Raw genomic sequence first — 22,606 nt, 5'->3', positions numbered from 1 at the left:
CAACATTTACAACCCTCCAATCCTCTGGAACCTTTCCCATCCCTGTCCCCATTGATGATGCAAAGATCATTGCCAGAGGCTCAGTAATCTCCTCCCTTGCCTCCCACAGTGGCCTAGGGTACATCTCATCCGAGTCCGGCGACTTATCCAATTTGATGCTTTCCAAAAGATCCAGCAATCCTCTTTCTTAATATCTACATGCTCAAGCTTTTCAATCTGCTGCAAGTCATCACTATTAACACCAAGAGCTTTTTCAATATTGAATACTGAAGTAAAGTATTCATTAAGTACCTCTGCTATTTCCTCCGGTTCCATACATGCTTCCCGCTGTCATATTTGATAGGTCCCATTCTTTCACGTCTTATCCTCCTGCTCTTCACATACTTGTAGAATGTCTTGGGGTTTTCCTTAATCCTGCCCACCAAGGCCTTCTCATGGCTTCTTCTGGCTCTTCTAATTTCCTTCTTCAGCTCCTTCCTGTTAACATTATAATCTATTAGATCTCTAACATTACCTAGCTCTATGAACCTTTTGTAAGCTTTTCTTTTCTTCTTGACCAGATTTATTACAGCCTTTGTACAACACGGTTCCTAAACCCTATCATAATTTCCATCTGATTGGAATGTACCTATGCAGAACTTCACACAAATATTCCCTGAACATTTGCCACATTTCTTCCGTACTTTTCCTTGAGAACATCTGTTTCCAATTTAAGCCTCCAATTTCCTGCCTAATTCCCCTCACTTCAATTAAATGCTTTTCTAACTTGTCTGTTCCTATCTCTCTCCAATGCTATGGTAAAGGAGTTAGAATTATGATCACTATATCCAAAATGCACTCCCACTGAGAGATCTGACACCTGACCAGGTCCATGTCCTTGGCACATGGGATGGGGAGCAATCCTAAGGTTGCAACCCTGGAGGTCCTGTCCTTCTGCTTTGCACCTAACTCCCTAAACTCTCTTTGCAGGACCTCCTCCTTCTTCCTATCCATGACATCTGGCTGCTCACCCTCCCTCGTGAGAATACAGAGAACTCAATCCAAAATATCGCGGTCCCTGGCACCACAGAGGCAACAGACCATCTGGGATTCTTGATCTCTCCCATAGAACTTCTTATCTGTCCCCCAACTATCGAATCCCCTATCACTACTGCTCTCCTCTTTTCCCTCTTTCCTTTCTGAGCTGAGGGTCCAGTCTCAGTGCCAGAGACACGACAACTACAACTTGTCCCTGGTAGGTCATCCCCACCAACAGTATCCAAAACCGCTTACTTATTGTTGATGAAAACGGCCACAGGGGTGTTCTGCTCTTCCTGTCTACTCCCCTTCCCTCTGCTGACAGTCACCTAACTACCTGATTCCTGAATTTTAGGGCTGACTATCTCCCTGAAACTTCTGTCTATTTCTTCTTCTGCCTCCCAAATGATCTGAAGTTCATCCAGCTCCAGCTCCAGTTCCCTAACTCAGTTTCTCAGGAGCTGCAGCTGGATGCACCTTTTACAGGTGTAGTCATTAGGGACAATTGTGCTGTCCCTGACTTCCCACATTCTGCATCCGGAGCACTCAACTGCCCTAACTGCTGCCTCCATTACCAACTCCTAAGTGAATTTAATTAATTAAAGGAACTTACCCAGCCTTACCTGACTTGGAGCAAGCTCATCCTCAGCTTCTGCTCGCCAAAGCCTCTCACACCACTGGCCGTTCCTTTTCAGTTACCCATCCTTTTATTTGTCCCTGCCAATTATCTGACAAGCCCTTTGCTCTTCCTCTTCCTGCTGCAACGGTTTCTTGATCACACTGTCCCGAGTACCTGCTGCGTGCGCCTTTTTAAAGCACGCTCTTCTCAGCTGCTTCCCAGTACTCAGTGGTCTCACGTGCCCTTCGCTCCTCCTCTTCCTGCAGCAACAGTTTATCTATCACAGTATGTATAGCGCATTAGCCTATGCAAATAACTGCATTTTGTAGATGACATTCCCTTACTGTCCTATTGTCCTGTTTATTATTTATTGTAATGCCTGCACTGTTTTGTGCACTTTATGCAGTCCTGGGTAGGTCTGTAGTCTAGTGTAGTTTTTTTTCTCTGTCTGTATTGTTTTTTACGTAGTTCAGTCTAGTTTTTGTACTGTGTCATGTAACACCATGGTCCTGAAAACATGTCTCATTTTTAATATATACTGTACATAGCAGTTATGGTCGAAATGATAATAAAAGTGAATTGACTTGACTTGACATGAAAAATTCAGAGTAGTAGCAACCACTATATATACTGTAGTTTTTCTTGATCTCACTTGAAGTTCAAGAGGTATGTCACTTTCTGCAAGATACCCAGCCTCTGACCTGAGCTTCTGGTTAAAGTTTTTATGAGATTGCTTCAGTTTTGAATCTGATTAATGACGCTCCCAGGATGTTGATGGTGGAGAACTTGCCAAAAGTATCGAGAAGTGATATTCTTTCTCTCATTAGAATAGTCATTGACTAACACTTTTGCACCATGAATTTTAACTTAATGTTTATCATTTTTAAGTGTAGCTTCTCCTCCCTTTCAGTTTAGTTCTCTGTTATTCTTCCAGAGAGTTGACAAGTCTCTTTGTATTATATTCCTAAGCCATAAGATATAGGAGCAGAAACAGGCCATTCGGTCTGTCACGTCTGCTCTGCCATTCAATCATGGGCTGATCCAATTCTTCCAGTCATCCACACTCCCCTGCCTTCGCCCCATACCCTTTGATACCTCTGGCTAATCAAGAGCCTATCTATCTCTGCCTTAAATACACCCAATGATGTGGCCTCCACAGCTGCTCATGGCAACAAATACCACAGATTTATGACACCTCTGACTACATTAATTTCTCTGCATCTCTGTTCTAAATGGATGTCCTTCAATCCTGAAGTCATGTCCTCTTGTCCTAGACCTCCTGACCATGGGAAATAACTTTGAGATATCTAATCTATTCAGGCCTTTTAACATTCAAAGTGTTGCTATGAGATCCCTCTTCATTCTCCTGTACTCCAGGGAATACAGCCCAAGGGCTGCCAGACGTTCCTCATAAGGTAACCCTTTCAATCCTGGAATTCATTCTCATGAATCTTCTCTTAACCCTCTCCAATGCCAGTGTATCCTTTCTAAAATAAGGAGACCAAAACTGCACACAATACTCCAAGTGTGGGCTCATGAGTGCTTTATAGAGCCTCAACATCACATCCCTGCTCTTATATTTTATACCTCTAAAAATGAATGCCAACATTGCATTTGCCTTCTTCACCACTGACTTAGGGTATCTTACACAAGGACTCCCAAGTCCCTTTGCATCCCTGCATTTTGAATTCTCTCCCCATTTAAGTAAAAGTCTGCCCGTATATTTCTTCCACTAAAGTGCATGGCAATACACTTTCCAACATTGTATTTAATTTGCCACTTTTTTTCCCATGCCCCTAAATTATCTAAGTCTCTCTGCAGGCTCACTGTTTCCTCAACACTACCCATTCATCCATCTATCTTTGTATCATTGGCAAAGTTAGCCACAAATCATTGACATACACCGTAAACAGCAGCAGTCCCAATGCTGACCCCTGTGGAACTCCACTGGTAACGAGCAGCCAGCCGGAATAGGATCCCTTTATTCCCATTCCATTTTTCTGCCGACCAGATAATGCTCCACCCACACTAGTAACTTCCCTGTAATTCGATGGGCTGTTATATTGCTAAGTAGCCTTACGTGCAGCACCTTATCAAAGACCTTCTGAAATCCAAGTACAACACATCTACTGCATCGCCTTTGTCTACCTTGCTTGTAATTTCCTCAAAAAATTGCAGTAGGTTAGTCAGGCAGGATTTTCCTTCCAGGAAACCATGCTGGCTTTGGCCTATCTTGTCATGTGCCTCCAGGTACTCCATAATCTCATCCCTAACAATCGATTCCAACAATCTTCCCAACCACTGATGTCAGGCTAAAAGATCTATAGTTTCCTTTCTGCTGCCTCCCACCCTTCTTAAATAGCGAACATTTACAATTTTCCAGTCATCCGGTACAATGCCAGTATCTATTGATTCTTGAAAGATTATTGTTATTCCCTCCTCAATCTCCCCTGTTACTTCCTTCAGAATCTGAGGGTACATTCTATCAGGTCCAGGAGTTTTATCTACCCTCAGACCATTAAGCTTCCTGAGCACCTTCTCAGTCATAATTTTCACTGCACAGACTTCACTTCACTGACACTCTTGAATGTCAATGCTGCAGATGTCTTCCACTGTGATGGCTGATGTAACATACACATTCAGTTCCTCTAATATCCCTGCATCTCTCATTACTATTTTGTATCTGTCCTAAATCTACCTTCAACTCTCTTTTACCCTTTATATACTTAAAAAAGCTTTTAGTATCTTCTTTGATATTTTCTACCCAGATCTCACTCTTCATTTTACTTTCTTTACTTTCTTCCAATATGGACTTGGGTTTTTGACCAAATGTTTGGTCAATCCCACTAAAAACATCTTTGACATGTTCTTTGTATAACACCTTTTTCTGATACAAGATACAATTACTATTAATCTCTAGAACCTTAGTCTTGCACACTGTGCTTGAAAAGCAAAATATTTGTAAGTGCTGAGGATTTGAAATCAAAATAGCTAATGCTGGAAATATTCAGTGGCTGTGTGTATCTTGCATTATGTTTATGTCTTACATTTGTTGAAGACTAACACATATAGATTCCCATTCATACTTCTTTGTTAGCTTCCAGTGCATTCTAAATTTTCTAATGTATTAATGTATTGCTTGGCTGTTTTAAAATGTCCTTAATTTTATTTTTATTTTATTAATTTCTTAATTTTATTTAGCAATGTGAATACATGTCCAGTGTAATTGCATATTATATATTTTCGGTGGCTTCTTACAATGTTTCTTAGCTAATTTCTTGCTTCAGTTGATAAAAGTAGTGATCAAAATATACCAGATATCTAGGTTAGAAATAGTTTTTAATATATTTAGTGGCTTTTAAATGTCTCTCCTGAGTAAATGAAAACTGTAATATTTGACACAAAGTGTTAAGGCACATAGAGATACTCTACTGTTGTCATGTCTCCCGCACTGGTGAACTGCTTTTGGTTGATGCAATTAGTAACTCCTAACCAATTGACTGATGTATTGTCAAATGCTGGTTTCAATCCACTTTACACATATCTCTCTGAAGCTAAGCATATCAATCTGAAATAGGATGTTCAGCAACTGAGTCATTCAGCCATTGTATTTTAGAGAAAATCAGACTTGGGAAATCTGAAATAAAAGCAAACAAATAAATCATGAATCACTGAGCTGGTCAGGTAGTTCTCATAAAGGTGTTTTGAAATCAAACTCTAACCTTGTTCCTTTTCTACTGATGCTTCAAGACCTGCTAAGACTTTCCATGATTTTCAGTTTTTATTTCAGCTGTTCTACTTAACCCCATTTGTAAAATTATTACTTTTTTGATGAGGTTATTGCAGATAATGATAATTGATAAGTATTATGCATGTTTGACATTTGCATACTTTAAGGAATTCAGAGTAAATGGATTAATACATCAGTGTATATCTGAATTGGAATTGGAATTGGCTTGAAAAAGAACCAATTCTGTGAATTTAGGCATTCACAAGTGATCATTGTTTAGTCAGCCTGTTTGGAAGAGAGGCTTACCAAACCTCACTGCAATTCCTTTTCACCCCCGACCCCATAGTTGGATTAGATCAGGCATAAGAGAGCTCTTTTCAGTTACAGGTGTTATTTAAACTGTTCAAAGTAGTTAAGGATCTAATAAAACATCTCTTCTGATCTACATGATTCAGCTATTCAGGTGTAAAGAAACCTAATTTTGGATTGGAAATAGGAGATTCTTCTGTCCACTGTTAGTTAGTTAGGGTTATATGGCACCGTTTTCAGATTCAGATTAAAATCCAGATTAGTTTATTGTTGTATAGATCAGGGAAAGAGGCACTTGGTGTTACGGAATCATCAGCATGCAAGTAGGTCCTGTTATCTGGAAATAGAAAGTTTAACATTGCAGATAAGAGAAGTCTCTAAATGCAAAATATTTCTTGAAAATAAATCATGCTTGATGGATGGCTTTTGTAATTGAAATTAGAACATAATCAGGACAGTTACCTAATTAATATCAAAACAGGTGCCACTGACCTCATTGATTATTTACAATTGATTATTTTTGATTGGATATGTGGAAAGATTTTAGTTTATTGTTTGCACTAGGTGGTCTACTTAAGTATCTGCACATTTATTTGCAAATACAAATGTAGTTTTTGATAAATGCCATTGAAGCTCCATGGAACTTCCATGAATCACTAGATTCTGAATGGCTGAAAATACAGGAGCCTAATCAGGCCATTCAGTCCATTGAGTCTGCTCCACCATTCTATCATGGCTGTTTCATTATCCTTCACAATCCCATTCTTCTGCCTTCTCTCCATAACCTTTAACACCCTGAATAATCGACCCATCAGCCTCCTCTTTAAGAAATATAATCAATAATTTGGCTTCCATAGCTGTCTGTAGCAATGAATTCCATAGATTCACCACACTCTAGCTAAAGAAATTCTTCCTTTTTTCTGTTCTAAATGGATACCCCTCCATTCTGAGGTTGTGTCCTCTGGTCCTAGACTCTATAGCAAACATTCTGCCCACATCTACTCTATCTGTCAATATTTGATAGGTTTCAAAGAGATCATCCCTCATTCTTCCAAACTCCAGCGAGTACAGTCCCAGAGCCATCATATGTTCTTCATATGTTACATTCCTACACTCATTCTTTTGAGTGTCCTCTGGAACCTTTCCTATGCCAATACATCTTTTCTTAGATAAAGGGCACAAAACTGCTCACGATACTTGAAGTGCGGTCTGACCATGGCTGTATGTTACATCCTTGCTTTTACACTCTAGACGTCTCAAAATGAATGCTAAGATTGGATTTGCCTTCCTTACCACCGACTCATCCTGAGTTAACCTTTAGGAAGTCCTACAAGACTTTATCAAGTCTCCTTACATCTGTAATTTTTGAACTTTTTCCACATTCATCTGCAAACTTTGCAACAAAGCCATCAATTCTGTCATCCAAATTGTAGAAATGTTATGTGAAATTAAGCAGTCCCGGTACCAAACTCTGCAAAACAGTACTTGTCACCAGCAGCAAACCAGAATTGGCTCCCTATATTCCCAGACTTTGCTTCCCGTCATGTTGGTATCTGTCCTGTAATACCTATGGGTGCTTATTTTGACAAGCATCATCATGTGTAGCACCTGGTCAAGGGCCTTTTGAAAATCCAAGTAAATAATGTTCTTTAATAATACTAATGGAGACTAATGATGAATAAAGTCAAATAGCAACTACACTCACTTCTGCTCCCCGATAGTCTCAAATTTATGGCATACTGCTGGTATCTATCAGTGAAGCCATGCAAAATACTTATTTATTTGCTCTATATATATCTGAAAAATCTTTTGTTATCTTTTTTATGTCACTGGCTATTACTGGCTAGTTTAGCTTCATGATTCATCTTTTCTCTCCTTATGCTCTTGTTTAGTTGTCATCTATTGGTTTTTAAAAGATTTCCAATCCTCAACTTTCCCAGTAATTTTTGCCCTTCATATGCCCTCTCTTTTGCTTTTGCTTTTATGCTGACTATTGTGTACAGTAGCATAGTGATTAGCACAACACTTAACAGTACCAGTGACTTGGGTTCATCTCCTGCTGCTGTCTGTAAGGAGTATGTATGTTTTCTATGTGGACTATGTGGGTTTCTATCAGGGGCTCCGGTTTCCTCTCACAGTCCAAAGTTCACAGTTGGTAGGTTAATTGATCATTGTAAATTACACCATGATTAAGCTAGGCTAGGGCTTGCTGGGCAGCGCAGCATGACTCAAAAGGCTGGAAGGGTCTGGACCATGCTGTAGTTCAATAAATAAATAAGTAAAGTATCCTTTATTTTTCTTCGTGTTTAATTTCAGATCCAAGGTTCCCTTACCTGACTACCCTTGTCCTTACTGGAACATGCCCATGCTGAACTCTGATTGGCTGATCTTTAAACAATTCCCACATGTCAGATATGGACTAGCCCTGTAGCAGTTGCTCCCAATCAATGGCCCTTACATCGAATTGTATCATGACTTTTCCCAATTTAGTACCTTCCTCCTACAGTGCTAATGCCCTTTATAGTAGCAAATACACTTCATCACATAAAACAAATTCCCTAGAAGACGCAAAAGGCAAGTAGAAAATTTGCGAATTCTTCTTAAAGTCCCATATGAGTTCAAAACTATTCCAGGTATAGCCCTAATTTGAAGGAAGTCAGCTGTATTACATAAGCCTGTTGATATATAGAATCTCCAAGTTCTAACTTAGTTCTTTCCTTACATGACCTCTAAGCATTATTCTTGTTTCTACCTGGTTAGTTGAAATAATTGCTCTGCACACAATAATAAAAGAAAATTAATCAATTCACACTACAATTTACAGTTCTATAAGTTAAACGGCTCCAGGTTTGGAGTATATCTATATAACTAACATGATCTAAATTTTCAATTAATCTCATGGTCTTTTTTCTTACAAGCTTCAAATTTAATCATCAATGTGAAGAGGCCAGATCTAGGCACAATATTTTGTCGAGGCTTGAGACTTGTAAACAACCAAAATGGTCTACTTTGTTTTGTAGTCCTCACGATACACATAAGCTTAAAAAAAAATCAAAGTTGCATTTTATGGAGATTAAGATAGCTTAGTTCAAGGGGTTAAATGGGTTTATCTTCTTTTTTCAGGAAGTGAAATTAAGAAACTACGGAAAATTAGAAGGCAGCATCCAAGATCAGCTGATGACCCTGGAACATTTATGGCACAAATTGGTAATTTTACTGACTTTCCTACATAAGAATGTTTTAGTTCCAAAATTGTGATTCAATCCTCATGTTTTATTGCCAAAAATGTAGCTTCATAGGGTTTTAGGTACATAGATAAGCTCATTTGAATGAAATTTAAGGAAAAATAAGAAATGAAATGCTAAAAATGGGCCTAAAACTTTTAAGTTTATTGCCATTCATCTGTACGCATGTATATTGCCAAACGTGACAATGTTACTCCACACCAAGTTGTATAACACAGTACATATAAATCACCCACATTACACAAAAATATTGCCACAAATAATAAGGTATATATACAATAGAAGTTAAAAAATAGACAAGATAATGTTACTGATGCTTCATATGTGATGGGACCTGGATGGTGGCAGTTTGTGGCAGTAGTTTTACAGCCTCAGGGGAGAAGTTGTTTCCATCCTAATAGTTTTTGTTGTAATGGTAAATTAAAATGCAGAAGAAAGGGAAACAAGAAAATTCTGATAATAAATTTGAAGTATTTTATTATAACTTCAATATATTGCCATAGCTTCCAAGTTTGTTAATAATTGAACTGGAGTTAATAGTTAATAATAACTTCAAAAAAATAGCTAAATACACTAAATGCCTTCAAGACTCCCAGATTTACCAAAAACCATGTTTTTGGAAAGAATTATGTCAAAATGCATATGTGAAGAAAATGGTCAACTAGTTGAATTTCTTGAATCTTAATTGTTGTTCTAGTTTCACAAGTACCTCTCAAACTGCATTGTTGAACAGATCCAAGTTTGTTAGATTCTCATCACACTAACACACAACATTAATATTATTATTACTCCTCACAGACACTAACACTTCATGTCCACTATTTCTGCTGGCTTAAATCTTGAATGAGGAGGCAAACTCCATGTTGAAGGTCTGGAGAGGGTTCCAAATACCTTTTCTCCTCATTGAAATGGGTGCTCAAGTTCCTCTTGCTAGTTTCAACAACCTTTGCATCATAACACGCAAACTATTGTCACATAGGTCCCACAAAATGCAAATCTGAATTTACAAAATTTATTGCCTCTAAGGTATTATTAGTACAGGTAGACACCATATCTTCATAAGAACATTTGGAAAACTGCAGTTAGAATTGCAATCTGGTATGTTGGACACTTGGACCATGACTAGACATATGAGTACTTTTTCACACAGGGGAGGGTCAATTATTAGTTATTCACTCAACCTCCACTGAGAATGAAAGTGCATGGAGCAAGAGGATGTAGGTGACATACAAACTGAATATTCCTTATCTGCAATCATTAAGGAGGACACAGATGAGGGGCAGGGAATTTCTAAAACATGAAATCACTGAAGTGTAGGAAGTATTAGGAATGTTAGCAGGCTGATATATGCAGGCCTGAGTGATATAGGTATCACAGAGTGCCATGTGAGTAAATAGAGCAGCTTGCTGTGGTCTTGACAGAGATTTCTAATTTTTTGCTGGCAACAGGTGAGGAACCAAATAACTGAAAGGCAAATTAGCTTGATACTATGAGTCAGAAGGTGATGATAAGGCTTGTTTTCATGACTGGAGTCATATAACTAATGACTAGTGGTATTCTGCAAAGATCAATATTAGGACCCTTAGTGATTTGGCTATGAATGTATTGTAGGTGGTATGATGTTGTAGGTGACATTAAAATGTTTTGTTGTAGGAGCACTGGGCTTAAGGGTGATATTGATTAGTTGGTAAGATGGGGAGGACAATGGCAGATGGAATTTAATCCTAATAAATACAATAGTAATGTTGTCAGAGGTATGGAGGAACAGAGAATTCCTAGTGTGCAAGTTTGAGGCTCCCTGAAAGTAGGTGGTGAAGAAGGCATTTGAGATACTTGTCTTCATTATCCAGGGAACATAATATAAACCAGGAGGTAAGGGACAATTTTATATAACATTTGTCATTCCATAATTATAATACTGTGTATGTTTCTGGTCACCACAACCACAGGATAGAGTGCAGATAAGTATTGCAGGGACATTATGAACTGAGACAGGATATGCTGGGGCTATTTTCCTTGGAACAGATGTGTCAGAAGACCTGACAGAGATTACAAAATCATTAGTATGGCAGAAGGGTAAGGGGGAAGAGGAAATAGTTTTGAGGATTTTTTTCACCTGAGGGAATTTGGATCTGGAATATGCCATTTGAGTGGATGGTGCAAACAAGTACTTTGATGACATTTAAGAAGTATCAGGATGATAACTTGAGTGATCAAATCATAGAAAGCTTCAGACCTAATACAGGTAAGTGGGATTAATACAGATTGTTAGTTGATGGTCAGCGTGGACATAATAGATGAAAGAATTTGTTTCTGCTCTGTGCAACTATAATTCTGTGATGCTATGAAAAATAAGAATCAAAATGGATATAAAGTAATTCATGACCCTATTGTTTATAGTAGAGTTTTACCCTGTGTAATCACTTGGAATTTTCTTCAGTGCTGGATAATGCAACTGAATTAATGTTTCATTGTAAGAATTAATTGTTTTTGTTGGATACAATTTTAGAAAGACAGTATTTAACAAATTTAATGGACAACTGTACATTCCTCTTTAGGTCTTTGGCTGGTTACTAAGTGAGCAAGCTTGCAACTTAGTCTAATTGTGTCTAATTTCATTCTCTGCCATTAAACAACTTCTTGATCATACCTCCTGGTCCTAGCCTCTCCTTCCACTATCTGCAAAAATCCATCCCTCAGATTTCCTTTGAGTTTATTCCCTCTCATCTTAAATTTATGCCTCCTGATTCCAGATTTCCATGTCCTGGTATAAATATTGTCCTGCTGTATCTACGTCCCTCATAATTTTATAAACTTACATAAAGTCACACCTCAGTCCATTATGTTCCAGTGAGAATAAACTCAGTACAGGCAACGTTGCAGTAAATCTCTTTTGCACTCACTCTAGCAAATCTTACCTGCAGTGCAGCAATTGGAACTATAGATTTAGTCCATTTGTCTTCTTCTTCTTCTTCTTTTGTGTTAATGGCAGTTTGCATTTATCAGGAAAATGCATTACTGCCACCTACTGTAATGGGGTATGACAGGAGCTATGACAGGGATCAGATGCTGCCTCCCAAACTTGTCTTAATTAAAAAGTTTGCCAGGGCCCTACATGACTTAACTACCCCTGCTTCTAGTGCCAGAAGATCCTGCAACCTAGGCAGGATATACCCAATAATTGTCTAAACAGCTTCCTGTGTTCTAACAAATATCTCTGGCACACCATGATCAGATGTTTCACTGTCTCTGGTAAGTCAGACCACATGTTCCTATGTTTACCAACAGGTGCCAAAGTGGAATGCAAACCCATGTGTCCTAACCTCATACTCACCAACCACACATCTTCCTTCTTATTCCTTCCCAAAAGGTGTCTCCTTTGAACTGATAGAAACAAATTATAATACCATTTCCCTGTCCCAGTTCCATCAACAAGGCATGTCTCCTTGAATGCTTTGATTCTAAACTCTGCAGCACTGAGGCAGAATCTGATCAAATTACGACTCTATGTGGCTTAACTTGTTTGACCCATTGCAAACTGATGATATTCTGCTATATTTATGGCCATCTGTCAGCCGTTATGCCACCTCAACATTAAACCAGGGGATAAATATCACAGAGCCCACCTGATTACTAACTGGGTCTTTGCATCTGTAAAGATAGGCAAAAAGGAAAAAATATTTTTGCTGTAAGTGACTAGATATCCTCTCACCACCCACAAGACCCTGTCTATCCCCCAGTAACAACAAATCTATTCCCACATCTGGAAATTTCCAAGGTGGTACTCCTGGCCAGGCCACTCTTCGGATAATCCACAAAACCCCAAGACCATACTCCTGCTCATGTTCCCTAATTATCTGCCCAAAGCTTATCCAACTGTCATATGATGTCCCAACAGTGAAACTCACTACAGTGACCTGAGAAAGCAATTGTAACCAATCCTATTTCCAATCCAGCTAATTACTGCACAGTCCTCTTGATCATCAGCAAAGTGGCAAAATACATACAAACGTTTGTAGATTAATCATCATAAAGTTCATAAATATGATGTTCAACTCACTGAGTTTGTGCTGACTACCAAGCATCAATCAAAATTGATCCTAGAGTTCCTCTCTCAAAACATGGAAGTCTATTAGACAGAATAATTGAGTATGGGCAGGTTAATTGGGTTACTTGGTTTCATGAATCGCCCCTAAATTTGGTTAGAAGAAGAAAAATAAGGTGGTTTGGAGTGTGGTAGTTAAACAGGATGTAAATTATGAAATTTACAATAATAAATCAACTTTCTGTTCCTACACTGTCCTCCTCTTACAATGGCCTATCCACTTAACCTCACTCTTCCTTTTACTTGTCAAAGTCCCTCTAATTAACCAATCAATAAGAATCTCACTCTCAACTTGTGACTGCTGTAAAAGTGAAACTAACAAGCAATGAGACTTGCCTTTTTAAAGGTTCCCACTCTCACTCCAAAGCAATGCCAAACTTACAATATGCTTGTTCCAGCCCTAAATAGTGGCCAGGGTGACTAGAATTTGTGGCATTTGAAATAAAAGATGTTGGTAATTTGAGAGCTGATGAAGGTCAGTTTCTTTCATTACTAGCTCAAAAAGACTTTTAAAAATTATGAAACATAAGAAAGGCTGAAGATGTTGGAAATCTGGAGCAACACGCATAATGCTAGAGAAAATCAGCAGATCAGGTAGCATCTATGAAGGAAGATAGACCATTTTCTGATTGTTTTGATTTAATTCCAATCACTGGAATTTTAATGTTATTCATAGAAATGATAATTCTCCACTATCAGAACCTAGTAATGAAAATCCATTTTGCTTGCATATATATTCAGTGCCACTTTTTTAAGTACACCTGCACACCTGCTCATTAATACAAATATCTAATCAACCAATCGTGCGACAGTAACTCAACCATGCAACAGCATAAAAGCATGCAGAGATGGTTAAGAGGTTCAGTTGTTGTTCAGACCAAACATCAGAATGGTGAAGAAATGTGATCTAAATAACTTTGACCATGGAATGTTGATGCCAGACAGAGTGGTTTCATTATCTCAGAGATTTCCTGATCTCTTGGGATTTTCACAGTCTCTAGAGTTTATAGAGAATGGTGCTAAAAGAAAAATCCAAAGTCCAGTTCTGCAGCTAAAAACGCTTTGTTAGTGAGAGAGGTCAGAGGAGAATGGCCAGACCGGTTCAAGCTGACAGGAAGGTGACAGTAACTCAAATAACCACTTGTTATAACAGTGGTGTGCAGAAGAGCATCTCTGAATGCACAACACATTGAACTTTGAACTGGTGAAGACCACATCAGATTCTACACCCGTATGTAATAAAGTGGTTTCTGAAGTATTCTTCCCCTTTAGAAGCATTACATTGTAGTTATGGTCTTTTAAGAGCCTCTTAGATAGGTACATGGAGCTTAGAAAAATAGAAGGCTATAGTTGTATGTAAGACCATAAGATATAGGAGCAGAAGTAGGCCATTTGGCCCATCAAGACTGTCCCACCATTCAATCATGGACTAATCCAATTCTTCCAGTCATCCCCATTCCCCTGCCTTCTTCCCATATCCTTTGATGCCCTGGCTAATCAAGAACATATCTGTCTCTGCCTTAAATACACCCAATGACTTGGCCTTCATAGCTGCTTGTGGTAACAAATTCCACAGATTTTCCACCCTCTGACGAAAGTAATTTATCTACACCTCTGTTCTAAATGGACATTCTTCAAACCTGAATTCATGCCCTACCATGGGAAATAACTTCACCATATCTAATCTGTTCAGGCCTTTTAACATTCAGAATGTTTCTATGAGATTCCCCTCAATCTTCTGAACTCCAGAGAATAGAGCACAACAGCTGTCAGATGTTCCTCATATGGTAACCCTTTCATTCCCGGAATCATTCTCGTGAATCTTCTCTGAACCCTCTCCGATGTCTATATATCTTTTCTAAAATAGGGAGCCCAAAACTGCACACAATACTCCAAGTGTGGTCTCATGAGTGCCTTAGAGAGCCTCAACATCACTCCTCCATCTATCTTTGTATCATCGGCAAACTTAGCCACAATCCATTAATCTCATAGTCCAAATCATTGACATACATTGTAAAAAAAACAGCGGTCCCAACACTGACACCTGTAGAACTCCACTGGTAACCTGCAGCCAGCTGCGATAGAGTCCCTTTATTCCCACTCTCTCTTGTCTGCTGAACAGCCAATGCTCCATGAATGCGAGTAACTGCCCTGTAATTCTGTAGGCTGTTATCTTGCCTTATGTGCAGCAGCTTCTCAAAAGTCTTCTGAAAATCCAAGTACAACACATCTACTGCATCTCCTTTGTCTACCCTGCTTGTAATTTCCTCAAAAAATTGCAGTAGGTTAGTCAGGCAGGATTTTCCGTTCAGGAAATCATGCTGGCTTTGGCCTATCTTGTCATATGCCTCCAGATACTCCATTATCTCATTCCTAACAATAAATTCCAACAACTTCCCACCCACTGATGTCAGGCTAACAGGTCCATAGTTTATTTTCTGCTGCCTCTCACCCTTTTTAAATAGTGGCATAATAGTTGCAATTTTCCAAGCATCTGGTACAATGCCATTATCTATCTATTCTTGAAAGATCATTGTTAATGCCTCCGCAATCTCTCCAGCTACTTCCTTCAGAATCCGAGGCTGCATTCCATCCGGTCCAGGAGATTTATCCGCCCTTAGACCATCAAGTTTCCTGAGCACCTTCTCAGCCATAATTTTCACTGCACATACGTCAGTTCCCTGACACTCTTGAATGTCCAGTATGCTGTAGATGTATTCCATTCTGAAAACTGATGCAAAATATGCATTAAGTTCCTCTGCCATATCTGTGTCTCTCTTTACAATATCTCCAGCGTCATTTTCTATTGGCCCTATATCTATACTTGACTCTCTTTTACTTTTTGTATAATTAAAAAACTTTTAGCATCTTCTTTGATCTTAGCCCCAGCTTCCTTTCGTAATTAATCTTTTCCTTCCTAAAAACCTTAGTTTCCTTCCTCAAGTTTTTAAAAGTTTCCCAATCCTCTACCTTCCCACTAGCTTGGGCTTCCTTGTATTTCTTCTCATTTACTTTGGCTCTGACTTAACTTGTCAGTCATGGTAGTGTCCTTCATCCATTCAAAAATTTCTTATTTGGAATGTATCTGTCTTGCACTTCCCTCATTTTTCAGAAACTCCAGCCATTGCTTCTCTGCTGTCCTTCCTGCTGTCCAGTCAACTTTGGCCAGTTCCTTTCTCAGGCCATTGTAATTTCACTGAAATACTGACACATTGGAATTTAGTTTCTTCTTCTCAAGTTTGAAAGTGAACTCTATCATATTGTGATCACTATTCCCCAAGGAACAGTAATGTACCATAAATCTAATTACAATGTCATTTAATTGTGACTGGATTAGTGCTAAAAACCTATTGTTCAGTCAGCTGAAAATCTGTAAATTTGTGTTGATTGATTTTAATCTTTGAGGTTTTTAAGGAATATGCAATTGGAATATGGATCAATTATGATCTAACGGGACCATGGTCAGTGCCCAATTATTTGATTCTATTTGATAAATACAGTGCTCAATGACCATGTATAACACAACTACAATATATGAAGGGAAAGTGAGTCTTTACGGAATTATCAGATTATCTAATCTGGAACCAAACCCACTTTAATCATACCACTTCTGGTTTTAATAAAGTTCCAATGAATGACAGCATCCAATCTATATACTGGAGAAAATATTGCCACTTAAGTATTGTGATGATCTGGGGGTGGTGGGTGGGCATGGTAGACAGCCCAGTCTCTGAATTTTTAATGACTAGCACTGTTTATTGTTCGTGTGTTAAAAGGCTTTTGAGGGATTATGGGGGGAGGTTCCAGTTCATTTATTGTTACATTTTAGCTTGACTTGTACAGTTATTCACTTGTGTATTTGTCAGTCACCTTAACTGTAGCCAGTACTTGTGATGGTCACCTCCCCCATCTGTTTGAGACTGGTTGGGTTCAGTCTCCGAGTCATGATGCCCATCTATTTTGTGTTTATCACAATAAAATGGTTGTTGAGTTAACAAGCTTACTCATCTGTTATTCTGGACCAAATGCTCGCAACATTGGTGGCAGGAGCGGGATGCAAGATTGTTGATGAGATTGAAGAGGTACGAAGTCAGTTAGAGAGCCTTAAGACCTGGGGAATAAAACGAGGGTCCAAGCAACATGCCTCCTGTGAAGACGAGATCTGGAGGGAGGACCTGGGAACAGAGCATTATGCCTTACCAGGGAGCCAAAACAGAGTGAGTCTACCCAGGCTCCCCAACTTGAGTGATAGGGGTTTTGTGCATCACTCATCTTTGTAATGATCCATACTGACAAGCCCAAGATGCCATGGGAGGATGGGTACCATGACAGACACTGCCAGAGCAAGAGGAAGGTCAAAAGGCCTCAACGATTTGCACCTGAAGGTCTACCCTGAAGCTCCCCAGATATAACAGTACCAGGGGCCCGGAGCCTTATCTGGAACAAGTCAAACTTGCCACATGGCACATCAGATGGAGCCCCACCGAAACAGCGGTGCTTCTTGCCCTGGCACTGGATAGAATTGCCTTGCGGGCCTTCCTTGACCTAATGCCAGTGGAGCAGTGTGACTACAGGGCCCTTGTAATGGCACGGGAGCGGCGTTTTGAGCAGAGGCCATATGTGGAAGCAATGAGCGAAGAACTGTGCAGCAGATGGCGCCATATGGGAGTAAGTCAGGGGGCATTTGCAGCTAATCTTCGCCACTGTGCTCGGTATGGCTACCTCCAGTTCCCTCCTGCTGCCCAGGAAGAGCTTGCCCTCCATCCCTTTGTAAAGCCGCTGAGGCCAGTGCGCCTTTGGCAGCAAGTTCACCTCTGATCACCATCGTCGCTGGATGAGGCGCTGGCTGAAGTGGAGAGGGCAGAAGCAATTTTAGCCCCTCAAGGTATTCCAGCATTGCCTTGCATGCAACAAGCCCGGGCCTGAGTCACCGAGGTGGGAGAGGAAATTGATTAGAGGGAGCCCGTGAGACAGATCCGACCCCGCCACCGGCCACGAAATGATCTCTGCTCTCAGTGTGGTGAAGAAGGTCATTTGGCTGGGGACTGCCCCGCACTGCACTACACCACAGCTCAGTGCAGCCATCGGGAAACACCGAGCAGACAGCGCCACCCAAAGCCTCCAGCAGGATCCTTCTGTTGTTGCCCCTCCAGGTGGGCCATTCAGGTGAAGAGCAAGGCTTATATGTGGACTGGATGGTGAAGGCCATCAGATGGCGTGTGTTGGTGAACACGGGGTCAGCTATTATTAACATTCATCCTGGGTTCTCCCCAACACAGACCAGCCCTTCCCGCCTGTACATTTTAGCTTGGGTTATACAGTTGTTCACTTGTGTATTTGTCAATCACCCTAACTGTAACTAGGGTATGTGATGATCACTTCCCCTGTCTGTTTAAGTCTGGTTGGGTTCATTCTCCATGTCATGGTGCACGTTTGTTTTGTGTTTATCACAATAAAACAGTTGTTGAGTTAACGAGCTTCCATGTCCGTCACTATGGACCAAATGCCCATCAGAATTATAAAATGCAACGTAATTGTATCTGTTTAGTTGGTAATTATATATTATTGTCTCATAAATGTATACAGTATTGAGATACAGTGAAAACCTTTGTATGCTGTCCATACAGATCATTCCAAAGAATAAATATATTGAGGTACTACAATGGGAAAAACAATGACACTGCAGAAAGTAAGTGTTACAGTTACCATTACAGAGAAAGTACAGAGCAAGCAGATGCATAAGGCTTCCCCACCATTATGGGCATTGAACATGGCACAGTATAGGCCCTTCAGCCTACTATAAGATTAATTTAATCCTTCCCTCCCACACAGCTCTCCATTCTTCTATTATCCATGTGCCTATCCAGGAGTCTGTTAAATATCCCGAAAGTATCTGTCATTACCACCAGCCTTGGTGTGTAAAAAAAATAAATAACCTCTGAAATCCCACCTATAATTTCCTCCAATCACCTTAAAATTATGCCCCCTCATGTTAACCATTTCCACCCTAGGAAAAGATTTCTGGCTGTCCACTCGATTTATGCCTCTTAACATCTGTACACATCTATCAAGTCATTTGTCAGCCTGCTTCGATGAAAAGCCCTAACATGCTCAACCAAATTATGGATGCCTCATTCAAGAGGTGTTGCCTCAAAGAAGCATTGATCATTAAGGATCCTTACCTCCCTCTCATGTCCTCTTCTCATTACTTCCTTCAGGGAGGAAGTACTGGTGCCTGAAGACTGAAATTCAACAATTTATGAACAGTATCTGCCACACTCCCATCAGATTTTTGAATGGTCCATAAGCAGTAGTTTTTTTGGACTATTTATTTATTTTAATACCATTTCATTATACTGCTGCTGCAAAACAACAAATTTTGTGTTATATTGGATAGGTATATGGGCAGGAAAGGAATGGAGGGTTACGGGCTGAGTGCAGGTCGATGGGACTACGTGTTTGGCACGGGCTAGAAGGGTCAAAATGGCCTGTTTCCGTTCTGTAATTGTTAAATGGTTATATGGCTATATTAGAGCACATGAATGCTACATTTGCTACAATACTATTTCCCATTGTGATGATTGTGTCTTCCAGCTGCAATCAGATTATTACTTAGCAGGAAATGAAACTTTAAAAGAAACAGCAGATGATAGAAATCTGAAATAAAATCAAGAAATGCTGGAAATAAGCAAGCCAGACAATATCTAAGAGCATTATGGCATAATACTTGGCAAGATGTTAGAGGTATCTCATGTCTGAGGCATGATAAATGACCTTGTCATCTATGGTCTCTGCTGAGAATATAATTGGCAAAGAAAGTTGCAAAACTAACTGCACTGAAGTTTATATGTGTTTATTTTTAGAGAGAATATTTAAGTGTTCAGTGATACTTTGATCTGTTTGGAGAACACTTGTGAATATTTGATATGAGTGAAAATAGGTCTGTGACTGAAGCTACAATAAAACAATGATTAGTATGTTATGAAGTCTGGACTTTATTTATTGGAAAGTCATCTTGATTTTCAGATGTTTTCACCAGGTTTTATTTGAATCTGAATTTATTTAAATATTACATAGGTCCCACAATGTGAAGAAAGATATGACCCATCGAGTCTGCTCCACCATTCAATTATAGATGATCCTTTTTCTCTATCTCCTCCTCAACCCCAGATCCTGACCTTCTCCCCATAACCTTTGATGCCAATCAAGTACTTAGCAATCTCTGCATTTAATGCACCCAGTTACCTGGCCTCCACAGCTGCATTTGGCAACAAAATCCACGAATTCACTACCCTTTGGCTAAAGAAATTTCTCCACATCTCTGTTTCGAAAGGGTACCCCTCTATCCTGACAGTGTGCCCTCTTGTCCGAGACTCCCCCATCATGGGAAACATCCTTTCCACATCTACTCTGTCTAGGCTTTTCAACATTCGAAAGGTTTCAATGTGATCCCCCTTCATCCTTCTGTATTCCAGCAAGTACAGACCCTGAGCCATCAAACGTTTCTCATATGATAACCCTTTCATTCCTGGAATCATCCTTGTGAAAACTAGGTAGCTTGAGTTATGAGGAGAGGCTGGATAGTTCAGGGCTGTTTTCTCTGGAGCAAAGGAAGCAGAGGCTTAGAAAACCATGAGGGCCAAAGGTAAGCAAGATGGTTACATTTTTTTTCTTAAAGTAGTAGACATAAGTTCAAGATAGTGGAAACATATAAAGGGGTCTTGAAGGTTAAGTTTTCTCTGCACAGAGAAAGATGGGTTGTTGCAATGATCTGCAAGAGGAAGTAGTAGAAGTGGGCATATTTATAAAATTTAAAAGGTATTTTGACAGTTTAGGAATAGGTTGAAAAGGTTTAGATGGAAATGTGCCAAAAGCTGACAAATTAGATGAGCTCAGGAAGGCAACTTCATTGGGCCTAAGTGGTTAAATAACTCTGACTCTGATTCTATAACACCAGTGTGTGCCATGGTCTTGGGCAAGATTTTTAACCAGCTTTGACTGTCTGAAAAATCAGAAAACTGGAGCTGTCAAAAGATTGATTGAGCAACAAGAAGCCTAGATACTCATCAATAAGGAACCTGGGTCAATTTACTTTTCATGATGGCTTTGTTTTTCTTCACAGTTAGACTGCAGTGGTAACAAAGAACCACCAATTGTGAATGGTTTCTACCACAAATGATATGTATGTCTTGAGTGACACAGAGGTTTTGACATTGATGAGGGAAGGCAGTGCAGAAGGAAAACCTTTGTTTAAGTTCAATTATCATTCAACTATACATGAATATAGCCAAACAGAACAGCGTGCTTCTGGGGCCAAGGTGTAAAACATATTACCAACAGCACTCTGCATACTGCACATAGAACATTGCACAAATAGCACACAAGGTAACAATTTCAGAAAAGCATCCAGTTGCAAAGCAAAAAGTATAACCCAAGTCCCTAAGTATCCAGCTTCTTCTTCCACCAAATGAACATTGGAGGGCATCACTGAAGGGTGCAGCCAAATCCCGACCTAGAACAGTTTCAAGAGCCACAGAGGCCTCTCCTTCACCACCTCAGCATCTTCTACACTGGGTGAATGCAACAGGTGACCCCATTGTATTAGCATAGTCCTCGTCACAACAAGGTAATGCAGCTCCCGAACTGCTGATGAACCAGTGAACTGGATGTGATGTTCTGTTACTAATGTCCATCAGAGTCTTGTAGTCACAATGGAAATGCCCATGACAATCTCACGCTCCTTTGTGCACCATCTTGGCACAATGGTACACAAGTCTAGACATCAACACAATGGTACACAATAAGCCCAGGTCCATCACTATTGAGCAAGTCACTAATGGGATAGTTTTGCAGTACTTAATGTTCTTAGTATCCAGTAGTGACTTATGATCATAAAAAGATGTACAAGACAACTAAATACACCTTTGATTACACTTAGAATGCCTGCTGTGTCCATACACACTGCCATCTTATTGGAAGACCGATAATTTGTAAAGGCAACATTAAGTTTCGAAAAAGAACAATTTGGATGTAGTAAAAAAAGATAGGGTAAGGTGCGGTCATGTTTGTTTTAAAGTTTTTTAAAAATAAAGTTAGCTGAAATTGTTGGGTTCAGTGTCAAGTCTTTAATGCATCTTCCTGAATGTAGTTTCCACCACTCTCTGGCAGACTGCAAAAGTTTGTGTCTCTTCTGTGAGTGAACCATTAAATTGTGTCATTTTAATAAACTAGAAATTATTAAAACATTTTACAAAACTGACCAGTGATGCATTTGAAGTACAGAAAACCAATCACCCAGTTTCTTCCACCTTTAGCAAGTTGAGGATGGTGGTTAGAATCAAGGATAGATATTATTTGATGAGTTCTGCATCACAACTGTGTTATATATATGCCCAGCTTAATCACATAACTGTATCAATTGTTTTATCTTGCACAATATCCACCATAAATCTAGATTTCTTGTTGCACTTGAAAGCTGATTTGGTTTTCACAGAACAATGGAAAAATACACATAAAATGATCTGACTTCAGTGCATAAATATTTTCACTCCTTTTGCATCTACTTGAAAATTTTCTACAAT

The 22,606-nt window shown here is 39.5% G+C and overlaps 1 protein-coding gene across 1 annotated transcript in view; it reads left to right on the top strand.

Annotated features, from left to right (window-relative positions):
* The window catches only part of LOC132383377 (adhesion G protein-coupled receptor B2-like), a 1,046,509-nt gene that overhangs the window by 71,662 nt on the left and 952,241 nt on the right, over positions 1-22,606 (top strand). The window contains exon 2 of the mRNA XM_059954264.1: positions 8,799-8,882. Coding sequence (XP_059810247.1) covers positions 8,799-8,882 — 84 coding nt within the window. The remainder of the gene's footprint in view (positions 1-8,798; positions 8,883-22,606) is intronic.

This window comes from Hypanus sabinus, chromosome 30 (assembly GCF_030144855.1).
Source record: "Hypanus sabinus isolate sHypSab1 chromosome 30, sHypSab1.hap1, whole genome shotgun sequence".
In the NCBI taxonomy this organism is placed as follows: Eukaryota; Metazoa; Chordata; class Chondrichthyes; order Myliobatiformes; family Dasyatidae; genus Hypanus; species Hypanus sabinus.
This window is presented reverse-complemented; position numbering and strand designations above follow the sequence as displayed.